The 20,301-nt window shown below is 34.9% G+C and overlaps 1 protein-coding gene across 17 annotated transcripts in view; it reads left to right on the top strand.

Moving 5' to 3' along the window:
• Positions 1-20,301, top strand: part of SOX5 (SRY-box transcription factor 5) — a 1,003,105-nt gene that overhangs the window by 874,771 nt on the left and 108,033 nt on the right. For 14 of the 17 annotated variants that reach the window (XM_078075751.1, XM_078075750.1, XM_078075752.1 and 11 more), the window contains one exon: positions 2,123-2,246. The exons of 1 other annotated variant lie outside the window; for it this stretch is intronic. In XM_078075751.1, the coding sequence (XP_077931877.1) occupies positions 2,123-2,246 (124 nt within the window). The remainder of the gene's footprint in view (positions 1-2,122; positions 2,247-20,301) is intronic. 2 more of the 17 variants (XM_078075755.1, XM_078075761.1) reach the window with 1 other exon arrangement.

The raw sequence follows: 20,301 nt of genomic DNA, 5'->3' as shown, positions 1-20,301 counted from the left end.
AAATTTATTTGTACACCCTATAACTGACGGTATCTTCGAAAGGAGGAGATGCGCTGTATACAATACGATAACTTACAAACAACAAAGTATAAAATATGTACAGGAGCTGGTTTGCTGTTCGTTTCTTTGCTTGTCATTCTGCTCAGCATCCTCTTCTTGCAATGAAATAGTACCCATGCTGTTTTGCCTTTGGATGTCTATCTCTTGTTTTAGACTAGTACCCATGCTGTTTTGCCTTTGGATGTCTATCTCTTGTTTTAGACCACTTACTCCTACAAGCTTGTTCAGTATGCACTCTCTAATTTTGAGTCTTTAATCATTTTCTATTGGTTTCTACATAAGGTGTATCTTTCCTCCAATATGCTCAAAAAATGCTGGCTGTAGTGATCTAAACCTTCTGCGCTAACCTTAAGACACTCTTTTTGTATTCCTGTTTTGTTGTCATTCCCTTTTAGTTTCACTCTGGTGGCCGTGATAGGTTTAAAATCCTTTTGGCTAAAAGAAATGCTTTCTAATTTGGAGTCATTGCTGAAAACAGATCTCTCATTCTTATAGTGCTTATTTTTCTCTCTGTCTCTGTCTCTGTGTCTCTTGCCCCCTCCCTCCCACCTCTCTCTCAAACATCCCCCCCCCCCAAACCACAGTGCACATTCTCAACAACCAAAATCTCAGAAATAGCTCAGAGGTTTACTGTGAAAGATGAAATAATGGACAAACTGAAGGCGGACTTTTAAAGTGAGAAATGATGAGCACTATGAGAATCACAAGTGCCCCAAGAACATTCAGTGCCAATGAGAGAGAGGGAAAACAAGTCTGAGAAGATGGCTCAGGGTTGCTGTTAGGATTGGCAACTGAATGAATTTGCAATCTTTTCTGGATATTTGTTTGTCTTAGTTTTTTATCATTATCCCCACTGTAATGTAATGGGCATACATTACATTGAATCTTGCTTTTCTTGTTCACTCTTGTTTCCCTACTGACAAGCTCATTTTCTTGTACATAATAGGTGTTAATTTAAATATTTTCCAAATAACTTAATTAATGTGTGGGAAGAGGAGTAAGGGAGAATGAAGTGTCAAATATGTGATTTTTAGTATGATCCTAAATTCTTGGTCATATGTTTATTGACAAACACTAACCAATAATCATGTTCACCAGGGCCATCTTGCTTAATTAAATATTTGGGGGAAAAAGCCTACTTATTTTATTTTAGTGATGACAACCTTTGCATTAATCATTAATGTGATATTGCTGCAGAAATGACTATATTAGATTATATTTCTAGAAATCTCTGTTCAGTTCAAAGAAGATAAGCCAATAAAAAAAGCTGGTAATGAATGATAAAAAGAAAAAAGATAGCGATTCCATTGTACTGGGTTATTTATTTACTGATGTGAGAGTGACATCAGCAAATAAAATGTATTCCAAAGATGGCAACCAAAACAGACTTGTGGTTTGAGGAGTGGTTCAATTGATTGTAAAAGATAGATAAAGACAAAAGTATAACACAGAGTGAGATTCAAGGGACTGGATTTTAACCTAATCTAAATGTCCCATTCCTTGGCCATGGACGAGTCCGTTCTCTTTTAGCCCTAGTTACCTTTCTATAAACAAAGGGGAAAGTCTTAGCGACTCTCTAAGCTTCTTTACCAGCTCTTTTTATTAAAAAATTGCAATATTACATGAACATGACAATTATCTTCAAATAATAAAAAGCTAGTTATATGTAAAATGATACCAGTTTAGTTAGGTTTGTTTTAGAAGGTAGCATTACCCCTAACAGGATTTACAGAAGGAGATTTTAGTTCAACCTAAGGGTAATTTTTTAACCATTACATTAATGCAATAAAAAAAAAAGCTTTCTTGTATGAAGTAGTGATGCTTCATGCAGGTATCTAGGGAAATTATTCATTAAGTTAGAAAGTGAACTTGGTAACACCTTCCAACTATAGTATACTCTAATTTTCCTGCCTAAGGCATGACCTCAGGCCCAGTGTTTGAGCAAGCTTGTATGCCAGTATATTTGAATTGAATAAATGGTTTTCTTTTATCATAAAGTAAGGAGGGTGGGAAGCATGGAGCACCAAAACTTCGTCTCTTTGATTCGCTCTATAACGTTCAGCAGGTCCAAGGTCAACTGCCGCCATTAATGATTCCCGTGTTCCCTCCTGATCAACGGACACTGGCTGCAGCTGCTCAGCAAGGGTTCCTCCTTCCTCCAGGCTTCAGCTATAAGGCTGGATGTAGTAAGTACCATTGATTTTCCATTTGGGAGTGGGTGGAGGGCATGGCTTTAAGTCAGGCAATTTAATATTCCTGCCACACCAAGAAATGAGATCACCCATATAGCATTTTTATTTTAAAGAGGAAACACACAGAAAGTATAGAAAAGGATTTATGTTGGTATTTAAAAGAACTTAGGTTATTTCTATGCTTCTGAAGCCAATATTTGCCCTTTATATTTCAGTTTCATAACTTCCATTTCCAGTGTCTTCTATAATATGAATATAATTTTCAGGTTCAGTTTGTTTTTGCGAAGGTAAGATAGGAATATGCTTTTCAATTGCTTTCCATTGCCTTTTAAGATAAACTCAAGTTTCGGGCGCCTGGGTGGCTCAGTTGTTAGGCAACTGCCTTCGGCTCAGGTCCTGGGATCGAGTCCCACATCGGGCTCCCTGCTCAGCAGGGAGTCTGCTTCTCCTTCTGACCCTCTCTCCCCTCATGCTCTCTCTCTCACTCTCTCTCTCTCTCAAATAAATAAATAAAAATCTTTTTAAAAAAATAAACTAAAGTTTCCTAATGTGAATTAGTTGGCCTTTCATTATCTTTATCCTCCCTATATTTACAGCCTAATTTCTCAGTAGTCTTCTTTTAGTTCTTAGACCAACCATACTCTTTCTTGACTTTGGACTTACACTGTCGATGTTTTTTCTCCTCAACATTCTGAACGCCTTCCAACTCAGATCAGAGAGAACTTGCCCAACCTAGTTAGATCCCTTTCCCCTAGTTCCTTTGGATCCTGTGTATTTTCTCTTTTATTTTAATTGTAAGTTCTATGAGGGCAGGTGCTGATTCTGTCTTATTCATTGTTATATCTAAACTTTAGTACAACATCCCATTACCTGTTGAATGAATGAATGAATGAATGACCACCTCATTACAAACACTACAAGGATATTTTTACACTAAGTGAGAAGTTAGACTAAGATAACTGTCTATATAGCTTTATTAAGTTTAAATGCCTATGATTTTATGACTTCTTTTTTACCAAAATTGAAATCGCATACTGTTAGTTTGGGAAACAGTCTAATACTTCACTTTCTAAAATGTAAGTAGCCAAAATGCCAACTATAATCTGTTAAGTAAAAATCATAGCAAATTCCAAAGACAGACTAGACTGCTAAGCAACATATATTCTAGAACCTTATTACCACGGCCATAAAAAATACAAAGACAAGTTTATTGAAATATTTTCATTGATAAAAGTAGAACATAATTGAAAGCAATTAATGAAATATCATCATCTTTTAGCTATTCAAGTAGAATATTATTTTGTAAAATCCAGTATATTTGGGTTCATTTATATGTTAATAAATTGCCCCATTAACATTTTGCTATGCTTCAGTACATACTGCGTCTGAGAAACTCTGTCCAACATTCCTAGAAACCAGATCTAAACTTCCTGCTAAATGATGTTTTGAATTTTCACATTTTAACATTTATTCCCAGTCTTTGAATTTTTGCTTTTTTTTTTTTAAAGATTTTAGTTATTTATTTGACAGAGAGAGACACAGCGAGAGAGGAAACACAAGCGGGGGAGGGTGAGAGGGAGAAGCAGCAGGTTTCCTGCCGAGCAGGGAGCCCTGCAGAGCCCGATGTAGGGCTCGATCCCAGGACCCTTGAATCATGACCTGAGCTGAAGTCAGACGCTTAATGACTGAGCCACCCAGGCGTCCCTGAACCTTTCTTTATATAATATTGAAGAAATGGGATATCATTTTTTAAATATACAAAGCCATTTGAGAGGAGTAGATTGCAATTACAAAGTCTAGGTAAAAGTGAACTGAACTCAGGACTATAAAAATTCACACTTGTATGGTATTTTGCCCTTTGCAGTTTTTACACTGTTTATGCACATCTTTCTCTTGACTTCAATTTCATATGTTTTAAGACAGTGTTCTCACTCTGGATCCTGAATTTATTCATTCCGTATTATTTCCACATCATTCTATCTTTGTAGATTGATTCATCCAGAAACACCAACATATTTTTACAATTAAGGGCTATATTTATATTCTAAATATTTAAATTATAAGAATAATTTAAATTCTAAATACAGAATTTTAAACTCTATTGCTACACTAAATTCTGCATTTTTAATCATAAAATATTTTTTGTTTTGTTTTGTTTCCATTTTCCTAAGGAATTACTGTTCACATTAAACACATGTTGCCAATGTGTTTTTTGGTAACCTTGGTTACTAAAGTGAAAAAAAATAAGACACTTTTAAAAATCATCAGTTGCCTCAGACTGCACCTGCAATATATACATATAGACTAGTTCTGTTTTCCAGAAAGAAATTTTTTTAAGCAACTGTAGAAATAAGTCCCATTAGCAAATATTGTGCTGAAGAGAAAACCATATTGAGTATGAACAATAGCATAACTCTAGGCCTGGAAAAGGTCAAGAACACCTCTACCTCACTCCCATTTGACAGAGTTGGCATACTATGTTTGTTCAGTGTTAATGTGATGTGGCATGGAAAAATTTTTCCCTTTCTAAAATTGTTCATATATTAACCATTTGATATTTGTACCTTTGGTGATTAAAATTACAAATAATACAATTTCTTTTGTAACCTTGGAAATAAAATAGAATAAAGCCTTTACAGCTGCTGGCAAGCTTGAAGCTAGCATCATGCCAAACTCTAAAACTAAGAAGCCAGTAGCAAAAGAAAGTACCACCCTTGTTGACACTCTGGCACTTTGAGTCAGTTTGGATGGAATCAGTAAATAGTCCAGACTGTTCCTCCCTAATCACATTGCAGGAAAGAACAGAGACAGGGAAGGACACAAATCTTGCCATCTCTCCTTAGGGGGCCGTCTTATTATATTCCCTCCATAACTGCCCACCATATGTGACTTCTCTACTCGTCAGTTATTTTAATTTGAGTATTATTATGTAGTTCTCAATGAAAGAGGCTGACCAACTCATCTTGATTTGAGTTTCAAGTAAATGTGAAACATGTATTTGTTGGTATCAAAAACTCAGATGCTTTTCATCAATCCATTCATAGAAGGTATTGATGATAAATTTTTCTGTTTAGACTACATGACTTGATAAAATAAATAAAATAAAAGTCTCTGGAACTACACAAGAAAGTTAAAATGTTCTCAAAGGGAAAAAAGTAAAATAAAAACATAAGTTGGTGATGCCTGGATGGCTCAGTCGGTGAAGCGGCCAACTCTTGATTTTGGCTCAGGTCATGATCTCGGGGTCCTGGGATTGAGCCCTGCGTCAGGTGCCATATTCAGCAGGGAGTCTGCTTCAGGATTCTCTCTCTTTCCTTCTCCCTCTGCCCCTCCCTGTGCTTGTTCATTCTCCCTCTCTAAAATAAATAAATAAATCTTAAAAAAAAAAGTTGGGGACCCTAACCATCATCGATTGATTTAGCATCTTCTGTTTTCCAAAAAAGAAATTTTCAGTTGCACATAAAGATATTTTCTCTTTGAGAAATGTAGTAGTAGAAATATGGCATTGAATGGGGACCTACAGAATGGAGGTGCTGGATTTTCTCTTAATTGCTAGAATGAAGGTCAGTAAACAATAGAAAATAGCAGTACAGCCAAAGAATTCAGAACAAACCGTCTAGATAGAAAAGAAGCTTTAAAGAATGTTGTAGTCCACTCTTATCGATGAATATGTAGATAAATTCACAAATATTGATGTAGTATTATCAGAATCTCAGATTGTGTTCTGGCATTTGCTATTAATGAAATCAAACATGAAACTGCACTTCTTCATGGATCCATATCTAGTTATTCCTTTTCCTACTTATTTCTTAATATCTAAAAATACTTCCAAACTTCTAAGGAGGTAAAAATAATGGTGCATTATTAAATTTGAATATTTTAATATATGTAATAACTTGATTGATAAAACACTGATTTGATCAATCAACTCCATTCACAGACCATTCCATTCAGGGGAAGAAATTAATGAAATAATCTGTATATTTAACTTGTCAGTTCTATGAAAACTGTCAACTAAGTTGCTATATGTAGATACACCCCAGTTTTTATATTGCATAATTAAAAATCCCAATTTTTTTTGAGAGAGAGAGAGCGCACATGCACATGTGCACATGCAAGTGGAGATGGGGGTGAGGGGCGGGGGGGAAGGAGAGAGAGACTCTTTTTGTTTTGTTTTGTTTTGTTTTTTGAGAGAGAGACTCTTAAGCAGACTCCATGCTGAGCTGGACTCAGGGCTCTAGCTCAGGACCCTGAGATCATGACCTGAGCTGAAATCAAGAGTCAGACACTTAACCAACTGAGCCACCCAGGTGCCCGCAAAATCCCAATTTTAAATTATATTTGTAGGTACCTGCTCATTTTAATCAGAAAACTGTGATTAAATTTCTTGAAATAAATTTTAAAACTAAATAACTAAGCTTCTAATACTGAATAATAAAATAAATGGTGTACAAATGAATTGGTTCAAATACACTTTGGGTGGTTGAAGAGTCCAAGGAGATAGTCCCTTTGCCTCTGCTGGAAAATCTGATGAAATCCTAACCTCTTGCTTAACCAAGACCTCCGACTTGTGAACCACAAAACTGTTTCAGGTAGATAGTTTTGAAATAAACTGTACATACTTTTGACTCCTGTACAGTACTTTCATGTTGGCAAGAAGACACCACTTTTGTGTTTGCTCATCATGGTAAAAAAACTAACAAAATTCAGAATAATTTTGAATGTGTATGTTGGTTTTAGCATATTAAACTTGAGAGAGACTTTTGAGATAAAGTGGTTGAAGGTCATAATGTGGTTAATACCACTTTCACTGACTCCAATTTCCAGTTCTCTTTCCATAACACATGGCTTCCTCTCACCCCACCCTCAAGGTTAAATGCTGTTCCTTTAGAACATATAGTTTATAGGCAGAAATGAGAGGAATAGGTGTTTCTCTTTTTACTAATAACTACAGTCCTCTGCCCCTCTCCTTTCTGTTTGGGTGTAAAATTTCTAGTTATATAATTCTAATAGCTGCCTTAGAAATTTTTGACAGGAACACATTTTATGTGGAAATAAAAAAAATCTACAGGAAGGCAATCCAATAAAATAACCCATTTTCTATATACAGTCTAAAACAAACAGTTGTAAAGGAGTTGGCTCAAGAGTTTAGCCCAAAGTGTCAAATTGAATGTACCGCATAGCTACAGATAGAGTCTTTCCCCATAGATAGGCATGTGCCTCGTGCTAAAGTTCCCGAACTGTGTGCTAAGGTACCAGGGTGCTTTTGCAAATCCACAGGGGCATACAGCATATTTTAAAATTTCAGGGAAAATATGGAGGCATCTGTCAGATACTACATAAACTACCTTAGTTTTGGGGCCTTACTACTTGACAAAACGGAGCAGTTGGGTATTTCTTTTGTCCTGCAGGTGCCACGAAAAAATTATTGAGCTGCTGATGGTGCCTGAATCCAAGGAATTTTAGGAACTTTTGGTCTTGTCTAGTCTATATTAATTTAAAAACCTATTATGACCTTTTTTACTAGAAAGTTATTGGTGTTGACCTATCGTATTACAACCACAGAACAGAATATTATAACAAAATTTATCTTGCACTTATGGTATATGGACAATATTGTATAGATAAGCAGTTGATTCATTTGTCTATACCAGTTGATTCCTGTGTCTATATGATTTCAAACATTTAATTGTTTGGTTCGTTTTGATTTAATTAACCCAGTGTCAAGTAGACACTTACTAGTTGAAAGGTACTTGGAATGAGAGAGTATGGACTTGGAATCAAGTTTTGCCTTATTCTGCTACTTTGATTGTCCTTGTGCAGGTTACTGAGCTTTAGTTTTCTCATCTATAATGTGGATTCATAACACCCATTTTAAATTGTTATAGAGATTAAACAGGATTATATATGAAGTGGTGCCTAGTATTGTGCCAGCAAAACACAGATCCTGTTTCAAAAGGGAAAAAAAAAAGATTCTGAAACCACACCTGGCAATTAATTGCATTGCATATCCTATCTAGGATCAAATTCATTCTGCCACACCTGAATGAGGCTTCCTCTGACTGGGAAAATAGAATTATTTAGAGAAAAGTATTACAGTGCTGAAGGAAACCATTTGTCTCATGTAGATACAAACTTAGCCTTAACTATTTACATTATTATCACCAAGTTTTAACTTTTTCAGTTGTCATTTTCCCTTTGTATATTTATCAAAGCTCATGTTGGAAAAGATCATGTGATTGAAAATGTATTTAGTCATTGTTCTGGCTGTATGAAAATGGAAATATATTCACATACTCTTTCCGCATTTTAACATGTTGATTAATTTTTCAGAAATGTGCTAAATAAAAGAGCCATATAAAGTTACTGATTGAAATATTTAATTGCCTTATGAGATTAGCTTAAATAAATAGAAGTCGATGAGCCAAGCTTAATAAACTTAAAATATGCTGTATTTATTCTTCATCAGTTTTCTGAACAGTATTTCCGCTTCCAATAAAAAAGGAAACTCTCAGTTAATTAGTTCCTCATACACCACAATAAAATTAATGTTTAGGAGTTAAATACCATAAACTTCCTCAGGCATATTTGCTGATGTGTTCCTGTTTTTGGTTAATGTCACATGTTTCATTGTTTAATGGGGATATCATGTGGGTTCCATTATGTCTCTCTTGTGTAAAGGGTCCATGTGTCTGGCATTTTAGGAGACTGCATGCTAATTTCTGATTTAACTGTGTCAGCTGTGTCAGCTGACATACAGGTCATTGACAATCAGTGCTGAAACAATCACCAAATCACAAGCTAAAAACCATTGACATGGTACGCTTTTATCAAACTGACAAAATAGGAAACATGTGTTGTCAGGATCACATACTGTAGGTTCTTTGTACATAAGCAGAGAGGAGAGGATGTAATCATATATTCAGGCTTCTGTGTTTGCGTGTTTTAAAATTATTGTAACCAGCTCTTCTTTTTACCCCCTAACCCCTGAAACATCTTATAAACCAATAACTTTGAATGAACCAGACTTTGTTGTAGAGCTTAGTAAATATAGATATTATATTATTTGTTATATATTTATTACATAAATATATATAATTAGTACTATTAGTAAATATATATAAAATATATTTTTTAAAGAATTGCTGTGGTCCCTAAACAGCCAATCATTTAAATTCCCATCTTCAAGAAGTAAGATTGGTGATGTAAAAATATGAGATGGTTAAAAAGTAAAGAGAACTGAGTGCAGAGATGTATATAACATTCCACAATTACATGGTGTCAGCCACCCTCCAATTCTCATGGGAAAGATGTTTCTAGGCCAATAAAATGTGTTTTTTTTCCTAAAGGGGAGTTTATAATATTTTTACAAAATTCATCACTGAGAAAAGGGAGATGTACATGTCTTTATCGTGACAAAGTGTCATACTTTGGTATAAAAATAATAGCTTATATTGTGCCTTACTGTTTATAAAACATAGACATGTAACTAATTTTAAGCATCATAACTCTGTGAGATAACTGAGCTATGTTAGTAACTAGTGTTTGATCCACCCCTCCCCACACACACGCTCTACCAACAAAATACACACATACAAGCAAACAGACTATGAATATATATTTAATCTTCTAATCCGTCTTGTTTGCTTTTTTTAACACAAAAGAACATAAGCATGCCATTCAATTTAAATATAAACCCATTTGGGTCAGTATTTTCTTTTTGACTTGATTCTTGATCATGCAGAGTCGCCAAATGGAAAGAGTCGACTAATGACACTCTGTGCTCTCAGCCAAGAGGCCTCAAAAGGTGGTGTTACCATAAATATATATATAAGTTTGCCGTAGTGTAGCCTACCCCTCAGAATTCTAAATTCATATTTTTCTGGCCATGGCAAACATGGAATGTCATCTCTGTAGCAGGCTGAAACTAAGGTCATCAGACTGAAGTACAAGCCCAGAAGAGCAATACATTATTTTACTTGAATAAATGTAACTGTCAATGATACTGGACGCCTCTGTTCTCCAGTATGCATGCTCTTTCACTGTAAAAAAAACTCCATTAGAAGGCAAACTTTAGTCATGAAGTTGATAGGAAAATATGGAAGCAGAAAAAGTAGTTAAGAAAACAGTGGAAGAGAGCATTTGACTCTAACTCTACAGTAGATACATATTTTCCATGAGGACTGAATAAGTCATGCTCTTGGAATATCATGTGGAATCAGATACTGTATTAGGTTTACCTACTGTAAAAGACCAAAATAATACTAGCTTAAACACGGTGAAAGAATATTTTTCACTTACCTAATAGTCCAAACATTGCTCCTGTGGTAGGTCTGTGATAGCAGATCCCAGGCTTGTTCTCTTATTTATTTATTATACCACCTTCCACAAATTATGGCTCCTGTCTCACAGTCTTGGATATCTTCCCCAGCGCCATATCTCCATTCCAGGCAGAGGAAAGGGCAGAAGCAGAGAGAACTACAGCTACTTTTTAAATAGTACTATTTCCCTAATAATTTATTTTGGCTCTATGTTCAAAGAGTATTTTCTTAAACCTATTTATATAGTCAATATTTACAGTTAAATAATTCTAAGGTAAACATTTTTGTGTGCACATATTTGCCCCAAATGAATTCTTCATGTAACCAGTTCTATTCCCAATATATGGCATTTTACTTTCATTAATTTGTTCCTTTTTGAACATTTTTCCCGAGAGATTGCCTCTAAATTCTAATGCTCTTCTAGTTGGTTAATGGAAGGACTAAAACTTTGAAAGTTGGCTGGTGTGAGTTAAGCTATAAATAAGCATCAATGAGACTTGTAATCCAAAACTACTAATTGTCTGGATTTAATAAATTCTGTTAGGGAAAAAATTAAACAAGATATCAAAAGACGTTGGTAGTCACAATCCCATTTCATATCATTATGTGCCCTTAGGCTAGTCATTTTCTTCTTTGTGCCTTAGCTTTTTAAACTTTAAGGTAGCTACAATAATGTCTGCCCTACCCACTTCATAAGGAGATTGTAAAAACTAGATGGGAGAGTATAGGCATTTCTCGGGAATTTAAATTATTATATAAGTATAACATATCATTATTATTTTTAAATGTATAAGTCTGTTTTGAACATTTAGGATGTGACATAATGAAAAGAATTTCAGGAGTTGATTCTAGGCTTCTATACTTCTGACCAAGACTTTGCATTATTTGGTTTTCATTTTTTAGGGGGAGGGGCTATTCCATAATATTTCTTAATTTTCAGAGGTCTAAAATATATCATTCTAGTAGAAAGCTCTCAACCATAAATCATCCCAAACGTATAGCTCATAGCCTTATTGTTTCAGAGTTTAGGAAACTTCCTGTTCTCAACCTGCAGATCACGGACTCTGGATACATTCCAGGAGGAAGGATATCAATGATAGACAGAAAAGTGGAAAGGCTATAAAAGGTGTCAAAAAATGAAATGCTTGCTAAACCTTATTATTAAAAGTGGAAAATAAAAGAGAAATAGCATTTGATTTGGTCTTAAGTGGCTTATACCAATGCCCCCCTTCTAAGTCACTACTTTCAAATGCCTGAATCATTTGGGGTGCTTTTCTATGTGCCATTTATATCCTTGTAAGACACAGAAGCAAAATGTAGACACAGTAGTCTAATGTAGGTTCGGATATAGAAGCTGTTCCCTAATTAATGATTCTCTTCGAGCAGCTTAAAATGAATTATCATGCAATAGCTTAAATGATGCCTTAGTAGCAATACTGAAATACAGGAGGAAAAGGAAATTTCTTTGATTCATTGTCACCTTTTCAGGGATACTCAGATTTCTTAGATAATTAACCCAGGAATTTTCATTAGTGCTAGAATTCATTTAATTTATGGGCAAAGAGGTAAAGAAAGAATGCTCTATCTTTTATAATCAGAAATTTCTTCCTGTTTTGAGAGGCATTTCTTAAAAAGTTTATCATCTCTAGCCAACTGGGTAACTATTAATTAAGTAGAATAAAGTTTTCATTTGCCATGCTCCATTTAAAAGACATAAAAATATTTCTTTTTGTGTGTGTGTGTGTCAGTATGACTTTTTTTTATTATGTTATGTTAATCACCATACATTACATCATTAGTTTTTGATGTAGTGTTCCATGATTCATTGTTTGCGTATAACACCCAGTGCTCCATTCAGTACGTGCCCTCTTTAATACTCATCACCAGGCTAACCCATCCCCCCACCCCCCTCCCCTCTAAAACCCTCAGTTTGTTTCTCAGAGTCCATAGTCTCTCATGGTTCATCTCCCCCTCCGACTTCCCCCCCTTCATTTTTCCCTTCCTACTATCTTCTTCTTTTTTTTTTTAACATATAATGAATTATTTGTTTCAGAGGTACAGGTCTGTGATTCAACAGTCTTACACAATTCACAGTGCTCACCATAGCACATACCCTCCCCAATGTCTATCACCCAGCCACCCCATTTTTAAAAATCCTTTACTGAAAAAGTTAGCCTATGACGAAGCAGTGAAGAACTAACAATAACCTCAAAACATCTTCTTTTAAATAGATGTTTAGTCAGACAAGAGATAATTATTAATTTTACTTTCTCAAATAAAATTCATATGAAATATTTATATTTATTACTTATTTTATGAGAGTTTACTCTAAAATATTAGCATTCCTTATAAAAAGTTTCAAGTATTAAAGTCTTATACTATTCTAGCAAATCAATAAAGGCTTTACAGTTTTACAATTTTCTGCATTTGGAAACCCCTTTATCGAAACTTGTGTATACCATATCAGTTCTTCTGAACTTCTTAACTTCGATTCCACAAGATGATTTAGTGGAATTGTTATAAATTTAACTTACCTAAAAGGTAGGGAGGGAGGAGGTATAGCTGAGCTTATTACCATAAAAAGCAAAGTTCACCTCGCTTGGATTTCAGAAAGTCTAAGGTAATTTGAACAGTCACGATGATGAAAGATTTTGTTTTGGTCATTTGTTTATATATAACATCTTTTCTGGTAAACACCTTGACCATGCTCAGGTGCCTTAATGACATCATAATAATGGTTTCTTGTTAGTGAACAGAAATTATTTTAAGATTTTAGAAATTAGTATTATTTACTTTTAAATATTTAATGAGATATGAATTGCTTTAAAATCAAAATTTACAAAAGAGACAGATTATGGAATATTATAAAAGAATTATTTGATAAATGAAAATATTTTACAGAAGATTCTTTACCTCTTCTGGGTCCATATTTCCTTATATCCCCAAACTCTAGGCTTCTCTTTCCCCTCTATTCCCTATTGTACTTTTGTATCATTGGTAGATGATCATCTTTTTTTCATTATTGTTTGAATTAAACCCTGAATTGTTTGAATTAAATTGAATTGTTTGAATTAAACCCTATACAAAAACTAATTTGTTCCTTATTGTATAATTATTTGCTCACAATCTGTTTCTTCTACTAAACTGTAAGCTTTTGATATGGGAAGAGTGGTCTCCTGTGTTTGATATTTGTTAATTTCTTAATTAAATAAATATTCTTCATTTATTCAGTCAATAAAAAAAAAAAAACATTTTAACAGCCTGTGCTATGTATTTAACAGAACTGTGCATTTTAACAGTTCCTGTACTAAGAACTGGGGATTTAAAGATGAGTAAGACATAATCCCTGCCTTTAGGATGCTCATAGTGTATTTGGGGAGAATGACAGATGTAATATGATAGACATATGCCTCCAATTTTAACAGAAGTCAGGGGAAAGGGAGTGAATTCAAATTTAAGAGAGGTGGAAGGTGTCAGGAAAGGCTTCTTGAAGTGGGGACCCCTAAGTCAAATTCCAAAGGATGAAGGACAACAAAGCAATTGAAGAAGTTGCCGGGGTGGAGGAATACAGAAACAACATTCCAAACAGAACAAAGTAGTCTGAATGAAGGCTGGGAAGCAAGAGATGGAATAGGGTGTACATGGACCTATAAATAGTTGTGTTTTAAGAGTAAATTATAAAGCAAGGAATGACAAGTGAGTAGTGCGAGGACGTAAGAAGAGACAACTCAGGGACATATTTATACTCTGGATATGCTAGAGGAACTGAAAAACCACCAGGGCTTCCTCTCATCCTTACTTTTCAGCTCATCCATTTATTCATTTAGCGGATGTTTAGTATCTATTGTGCATCAGGCACTGCAGCTCATGGACTTCTCTCATCTGAAGACCTAACCCAAGCCTAGCCCTTTCTTCCTCTGATTCTTTCTTCAGTGATTTGAGTTCCAGTAAATTCTTCCTTTCTTTGGTAATTACTGTCTTTCTCATTCATTTGATTTTAATCATGTGGCTTTGTTTTATTTCACTTTTGGTATCTGTATATCTTATTTTTGTAACCTAAAGTGTCATCAAGGCAAGACTATACGTTTTATTTCTTTGTGTCCTCCACATAGTATTAGATACGTATTAGTTGAAGGAACACTAAATGCGTATATCTATTTGAAAATTGAAGTCTGTATTTGCGTACTGTTCTAAAAATAGTCTATGATGTTTTCTGAAACAATACTTTTTTACTGAAGTACTAATGTCTATAGTACTTACAAACTGTAAGATCCTGTACATTTGTGTGTGTGTGTATGTGTATAATGAGAATAATAATAAATCTACAGTACTGAATTGTGAAGATTAAATGAGATTTTATACACACACATAAATATGTTCATATATATGGATGTATATATGTATATTTATATATGTATATATGTAAAACATTTTAATAGAGTGCTAAAAGTCAACAAATACTAGTTGCCCACATTTCAAATCAGTAGGAGAATACTCAGAAAATGATGTTGGAGCAATTGAATAACTATTTGGGTAAAAAATTAGTCATTCGTTAAACTATGTATTAAAATAAAAGCCCAAACTATAACTTTTTCTTCTTTTTCTTCTCCTGTATCTCTTTTCTCCCATCAAATTGGTCATCAAGTCTGTCTCCCAGTTCATTCCCTCCTCTCTTTCCCTTATGATTAGTGTAGGCCACTATCATTTCCCACTTGATTTACTGAAGTGGTATTTAACAAGTCTGTTTGTCTCCAGTCTCTCCCTCTTTCAATCGATTCGATCCCTTGCCACAAAATTGATCTATCTAAAACACCCATCAGACTATGTCACTTTCCTGCTTAAAATCTTTCAATGACTTAACATTGCCTTCAAAGTGAAACACAGGACTCTGTAAAATATATGTTCTATCTACTTCTTTAGCTGCAGAGCTTACCCTTCCCTTATGGCATCACATACACTGAGAATATTAAAATATAATCGGAAGCAGGGGTCAGTAAAGGATAGTGGTTATGGTTAACACCACCCTATCAATGGCAGGGGACTCCTTCCAAGCAGAAGGAACCCACCAATTCATCTTTGGGCCCATGAGCTGGAAGAAAGCACCTTTCTTCAAAAGTTCTATCTATAGTGTCCTTTTTACCTCATTTTTTCTTAGATTCTTACAGAGCTCCCTCCACCTGGAAGTTAGAATGGTAAGAGCGGAGTGTTTTAAGTCATGATCTGAGGAGATGATTAATTGGAGCAAATTAGTAGTAAATGGTGGATGCTTATTGTGGGACTCTTTAGCAAATAGAAGACATGGAAAGTAGGTGGTAAAATGGTGCTGAAAGGTAATGTGGTAGTGAAACTAGTCATTTTTAAAGAGACATTTTAACAAATAACATTTCTTGAAACTGTTTCCAAGTTAAGTTCTTCTTTTCTTCAGGTTTCCAGAATACCTTTTACATCACCTTCTAGTTTGTTCATTGTATCATTGGGTTGGCTTATATGTTTATCCCCCTCACTTGATCAGGAACTCGTCTAGGGCTGGGGTTGTCTGTGTCTATGTGTATGGATATTAATTTTTGTATTTCACAGCACCTAGCAAAGGCAATCTGGTATTTGGCAAGGAAGCAAAACCAAACCAAACCAACAAACACAAAACCACGGAGGGCTAATAAAGGAATGAGTCTCCTTATTTCAGTGAAGATAAAGCCATAAAACTTTCCAGAACATTTATATTAGTTCAGTGGATGAAAGGGTGTATGTCCTTGACCGAGGGTAAGAATATACTTGTTTTGACAATCTTCCTCAGCCTAAACAACCTTGTTGGAAAATGTTTTTCTTACTCTGTCGTATATCATAGAAATAAATCCTTCTTAGTGTCAGTGGGGATAATTATTATCTAAATATTCATTACTTTAACACTAATGCAATTAACATGCTTTCTGAGGGGTTATTGGGTTATTCAGTACTAGCTATCTCATTTATATCAATAGACACTATAAGCTAGGTTGTATTCTAAAAACAATTGACTAAGATGCCTCAGTATATTTTTCAACTTTTTGAAAAATTTGTTTTGAGCTAGAATTTTCCATACTTGGCTTTGAAATAAGAAGCAAATTAATTCTGGAAAGGGTTAGGGAAAAACTGTTCAAATGGTTAAAACCTAGGAAAGAGTAAAAGATATTACTTTTAACTAGTTGAAAGTCAATTTGAATAACTTACACATGGTTGAAATTTAAAAGTCAGAATTTTCCATTATCTAATTTTTACTAAGTACTTGATGAGGTATTTACAAAATAAACCTGTTGTAATATTTTTTTAGTACAGTTAAATAAGGGATGACACAAATAGTAGATGACAGTAATTACTTCAATAAAAGATCTTTTTTTCCTCAACAGGTCTGAATTTCTCTTTTGCCATTAAGAACTACCCTTGACCTTGTTTTTTAAAGTCTTATAGATTCTGGGGGCACCTGGATGGCTCAGTTGGTTAAGCACCTGCCTTCGGCTCAGGTCATGATCCCAGAGTCCTGGGAGGGCTCCCTGCTCAGTGGGGAGCCTGCTTCTCCCTCTCCCTCTGTAGCTCCCCCTGCTTGTGCTCTCTCTCTCTCTCTCTCTGTCAAATAAATAAAATCTTTAAAAAAAAAATAAAAAAAATAAAGTCTTATAGATTCTGTGTTCACTTCAGACACCAGCACATGCATGTAATATATTTTGAATTTAATTAAGAGTTAAATTGCTGTATTGGCCATTTTCATAGTTATTGTATTTGTATTTACTTAGTAACTTGGAGCAAATTTCAATCAAACTAGTTCTGGGTATTCTGGGCCTGAAAAGTTGGCAATAAGGTAGACATGCTTCAAATTATGTATGTTTGTATGTTGAACAGTGCCTTAGACACAAACTTTGAAAATTAGTTGATATCCTGTTTATGATTATATAATTATATCTTGGAAACTATGTACGATTAAAGATACGTAATAGCTATTGCAGTCTTTTTAATTCATGCTGTGAGTCTTTTGTTTTCTCCAATTAAACATCAAATACACTGATATATGACCATGTATGGCAAACATATTATATTAGTTTGCTCGGGCTGCCATAACAAAATACTACAAACTGAGTGGCTTAAAAACAGAAAATTTTTTTCACAAGTTCTGGAGGCTAGAAGTCCAAGATCAAGGTGTCCATGGGGTAGATTTCATTCTGAGGTTTCCTTCCTTGACTTGTAGATGGCCATCTTCTCCTCCTCTGTCCTCACTTGGCTGTCCGCTGTGTTGTCTGTGTCCTAATCTCGTCCTCTTATACGAACAGTAGTCACATTGAATTAGGGTCCACCCGAAGGACCTCATTTTACTTTAATCACCTCTTAAAGGCTTATCTTCAAATACAGTAGCATTCTGAGATACTGGGGGTTAGCACTTCAACATGTAAATTTGGGGGGAGGGAGCACAACTCAGCCCATTACACATATATAAAATTATTTAGCTTGTATAAATGTTTTATGTATATACGTGCATTTATGCCCACAGTACAATATGGGATGTGTACAACAGAATAGTCATTCATTCATATGTATAAATGTTTTATATATATACATGCATTTACATCCACACATATAGGATGTGTATAACGTAATAGTTATTCATTCATATGTATACAATTGACCCTTGAACAACACAGACTTATTCACACATTTGGATTGATAGCAAACACCTGCATAGGTATTTTGGGCACTTCTGAATTACTAACATTTAGTGGTTAATAAGAAATTGAGTATGTGTTCATTTAAAGTTCATTAGTTAAAATCTCAACTTAGGTTAGAGATTGGGTCATTTTTAAAACCCCCCTATTACCTAACTTCTTTAATGACACTTGCTAAAACTTCATTTCATATCAATTTCCTTGTTGTATCCAAATATCCTCCAGTCTGGGGTATGAAAAGTTTCCCAGCTCCTTGACTTCAGCCTCTTTTCCCTCTACTTTATTCTATCACCTATCAGGTAAACTGATTTCTCTCCATTCCCTCAGCGTGTCATACACGTGTTTTGATGCATTTCACCCTACCTAAAACATCTATCCCCCTTCATCTGCAAATCTTCAAGTCCAAGTTCATTCTTATTTTTACCTTTATTCTCTAAAGACTGAAGCCTGGAATTAGTTCTCCCTTAACTCCTATAGAACTCATGGATGCTTAGTACTACTCAAATAAGCAACACTTAATTAGAAAAGATGGACGTGTAGTAGATAGAGACCAAGGTTTCTTTTGGTTTGGTTTGGTTTGGTTTGGTTTCCCAAAGAACCCAGCAGAGTTCTGGTCACATGGTAGATGTTATAAGTGCTGATTTATTGATTAATTCACAACAGGGAAACTAAATTATATAAAATGAATTATCACTGTGAAGAGCACCATAGCCTCTATACTTTTGCTATAGTTAATTGTAGGATTATATTGATTAAATGAGCAATATAAATAAATTACATAGTTTTAGCATTTAAGTTGCCTATTCTAATAGTCATACATTAATATTTGTTATTTTGGCTACTTTGCATAATACAAATTCAGCTTTTATATATCTAAACTTCCCTTTACTTTATAAATTCAGATAGTGTTTTCTAGATTAAATATTAAAAATGCTAAATGCTAAATAAAACCTTATCCATTGTAACATCAGTCAGTTGTCCACTCTCTCCTATATCATCAGTTTTTTTCTCTATTTATTGGATCTTTCTTGCTGGCATACAAGCATTCTATAATGTTTACAGGTAGATACCTTTTAAATAAGGTTTTCTTGACCACACGTCCTTCAATAATTACTGCAAAACACCTCAGTGGAATTGTCTATTCCAGCACACCTCAAATGAGTGCAAATCATCTGGGACTCTTGTTAAAATTTAAATTCTAATTCAGAAGGTATATGCCTGCTGCTTTAACAAATTCTCCCAAAAGGTAGTGGCTTAAAGCATCAAACATTTATTTGAACACAGCCATGTTGGATACCTGTGGCTCAGGCTCTTTCACAGAGTTGTGATCAAGGTGTTGCCCTGGACTGTAGTCATCTCTAGGCTTGACCTGGGGGAGAATCTGCTTTCAAGCTTTCTCCTTTGGTTGTTGGCAGGCCTTATTACTTGCTATTGGCTGAAGACATCATTCCTTTGCTATGCGAACCTCTCCATAGGGCACCTCTTAACACAGCTGCTTGGTTCAAGACAGAGAGGGTAAGGATGGGGAGAAGATAAACAAGACAAAGCCAGAGTCTTCATGTAACCTAATATCTCAACACTTTGGCTTCTGTTCAAGGATAGGGGATTACACTAGGACATAAATACAAGGAGAAAAGTAGGAGTCATCGGGGGTTCCGTCTTAGAGGGTGCCTGCCCAAGTAGATTTGGGGTGGGGTCTTAAATTCTACATTTCTAAGGAACTCCTGGGTGATACCAATGCTATTCTTCAAGAACTTCACTTTGAAGAGCAAGGGTCTGCACTTTCTGCTTCCAGTTTTACTTTTAATCATCCTTTGTTGATCACACTCACTCCAATTAGGCTTTCTCACACTCCACTCCACTGAAATTGCCCTTTTTGAAGTCACCAATGACTTCTAGATTACTAAATCCAGCATTTGAAAAAAAAAATCACTCTTACTGAAAATCTTTCCTTACTTGGCTTCTGGAACATCAAATTTATATTTCTCCTCCATTTTTCTGCTAGTTGCCTATCTCCCTGACTATAAATATTAGCATATT

The sequence above is a fragment of the Halichoerus grypus genome, chromosome 6 (genome assembly GCF_964656455.1).
Source record: "Halichoerus grypus chromosome 6, mHalGry1.hap1.1, whole genome shotgun sequence".
NCBI classification, from domain to species: domain Eukaryota; kingdom Metazoa; phylum Chordata; class Mammalia; order Carnivora; family Phocidae; genus Halichoerus; species Halichoerus grypus.
This window is presented reverse-complemented; position numbering and strand designations above follow the sequence as displayed.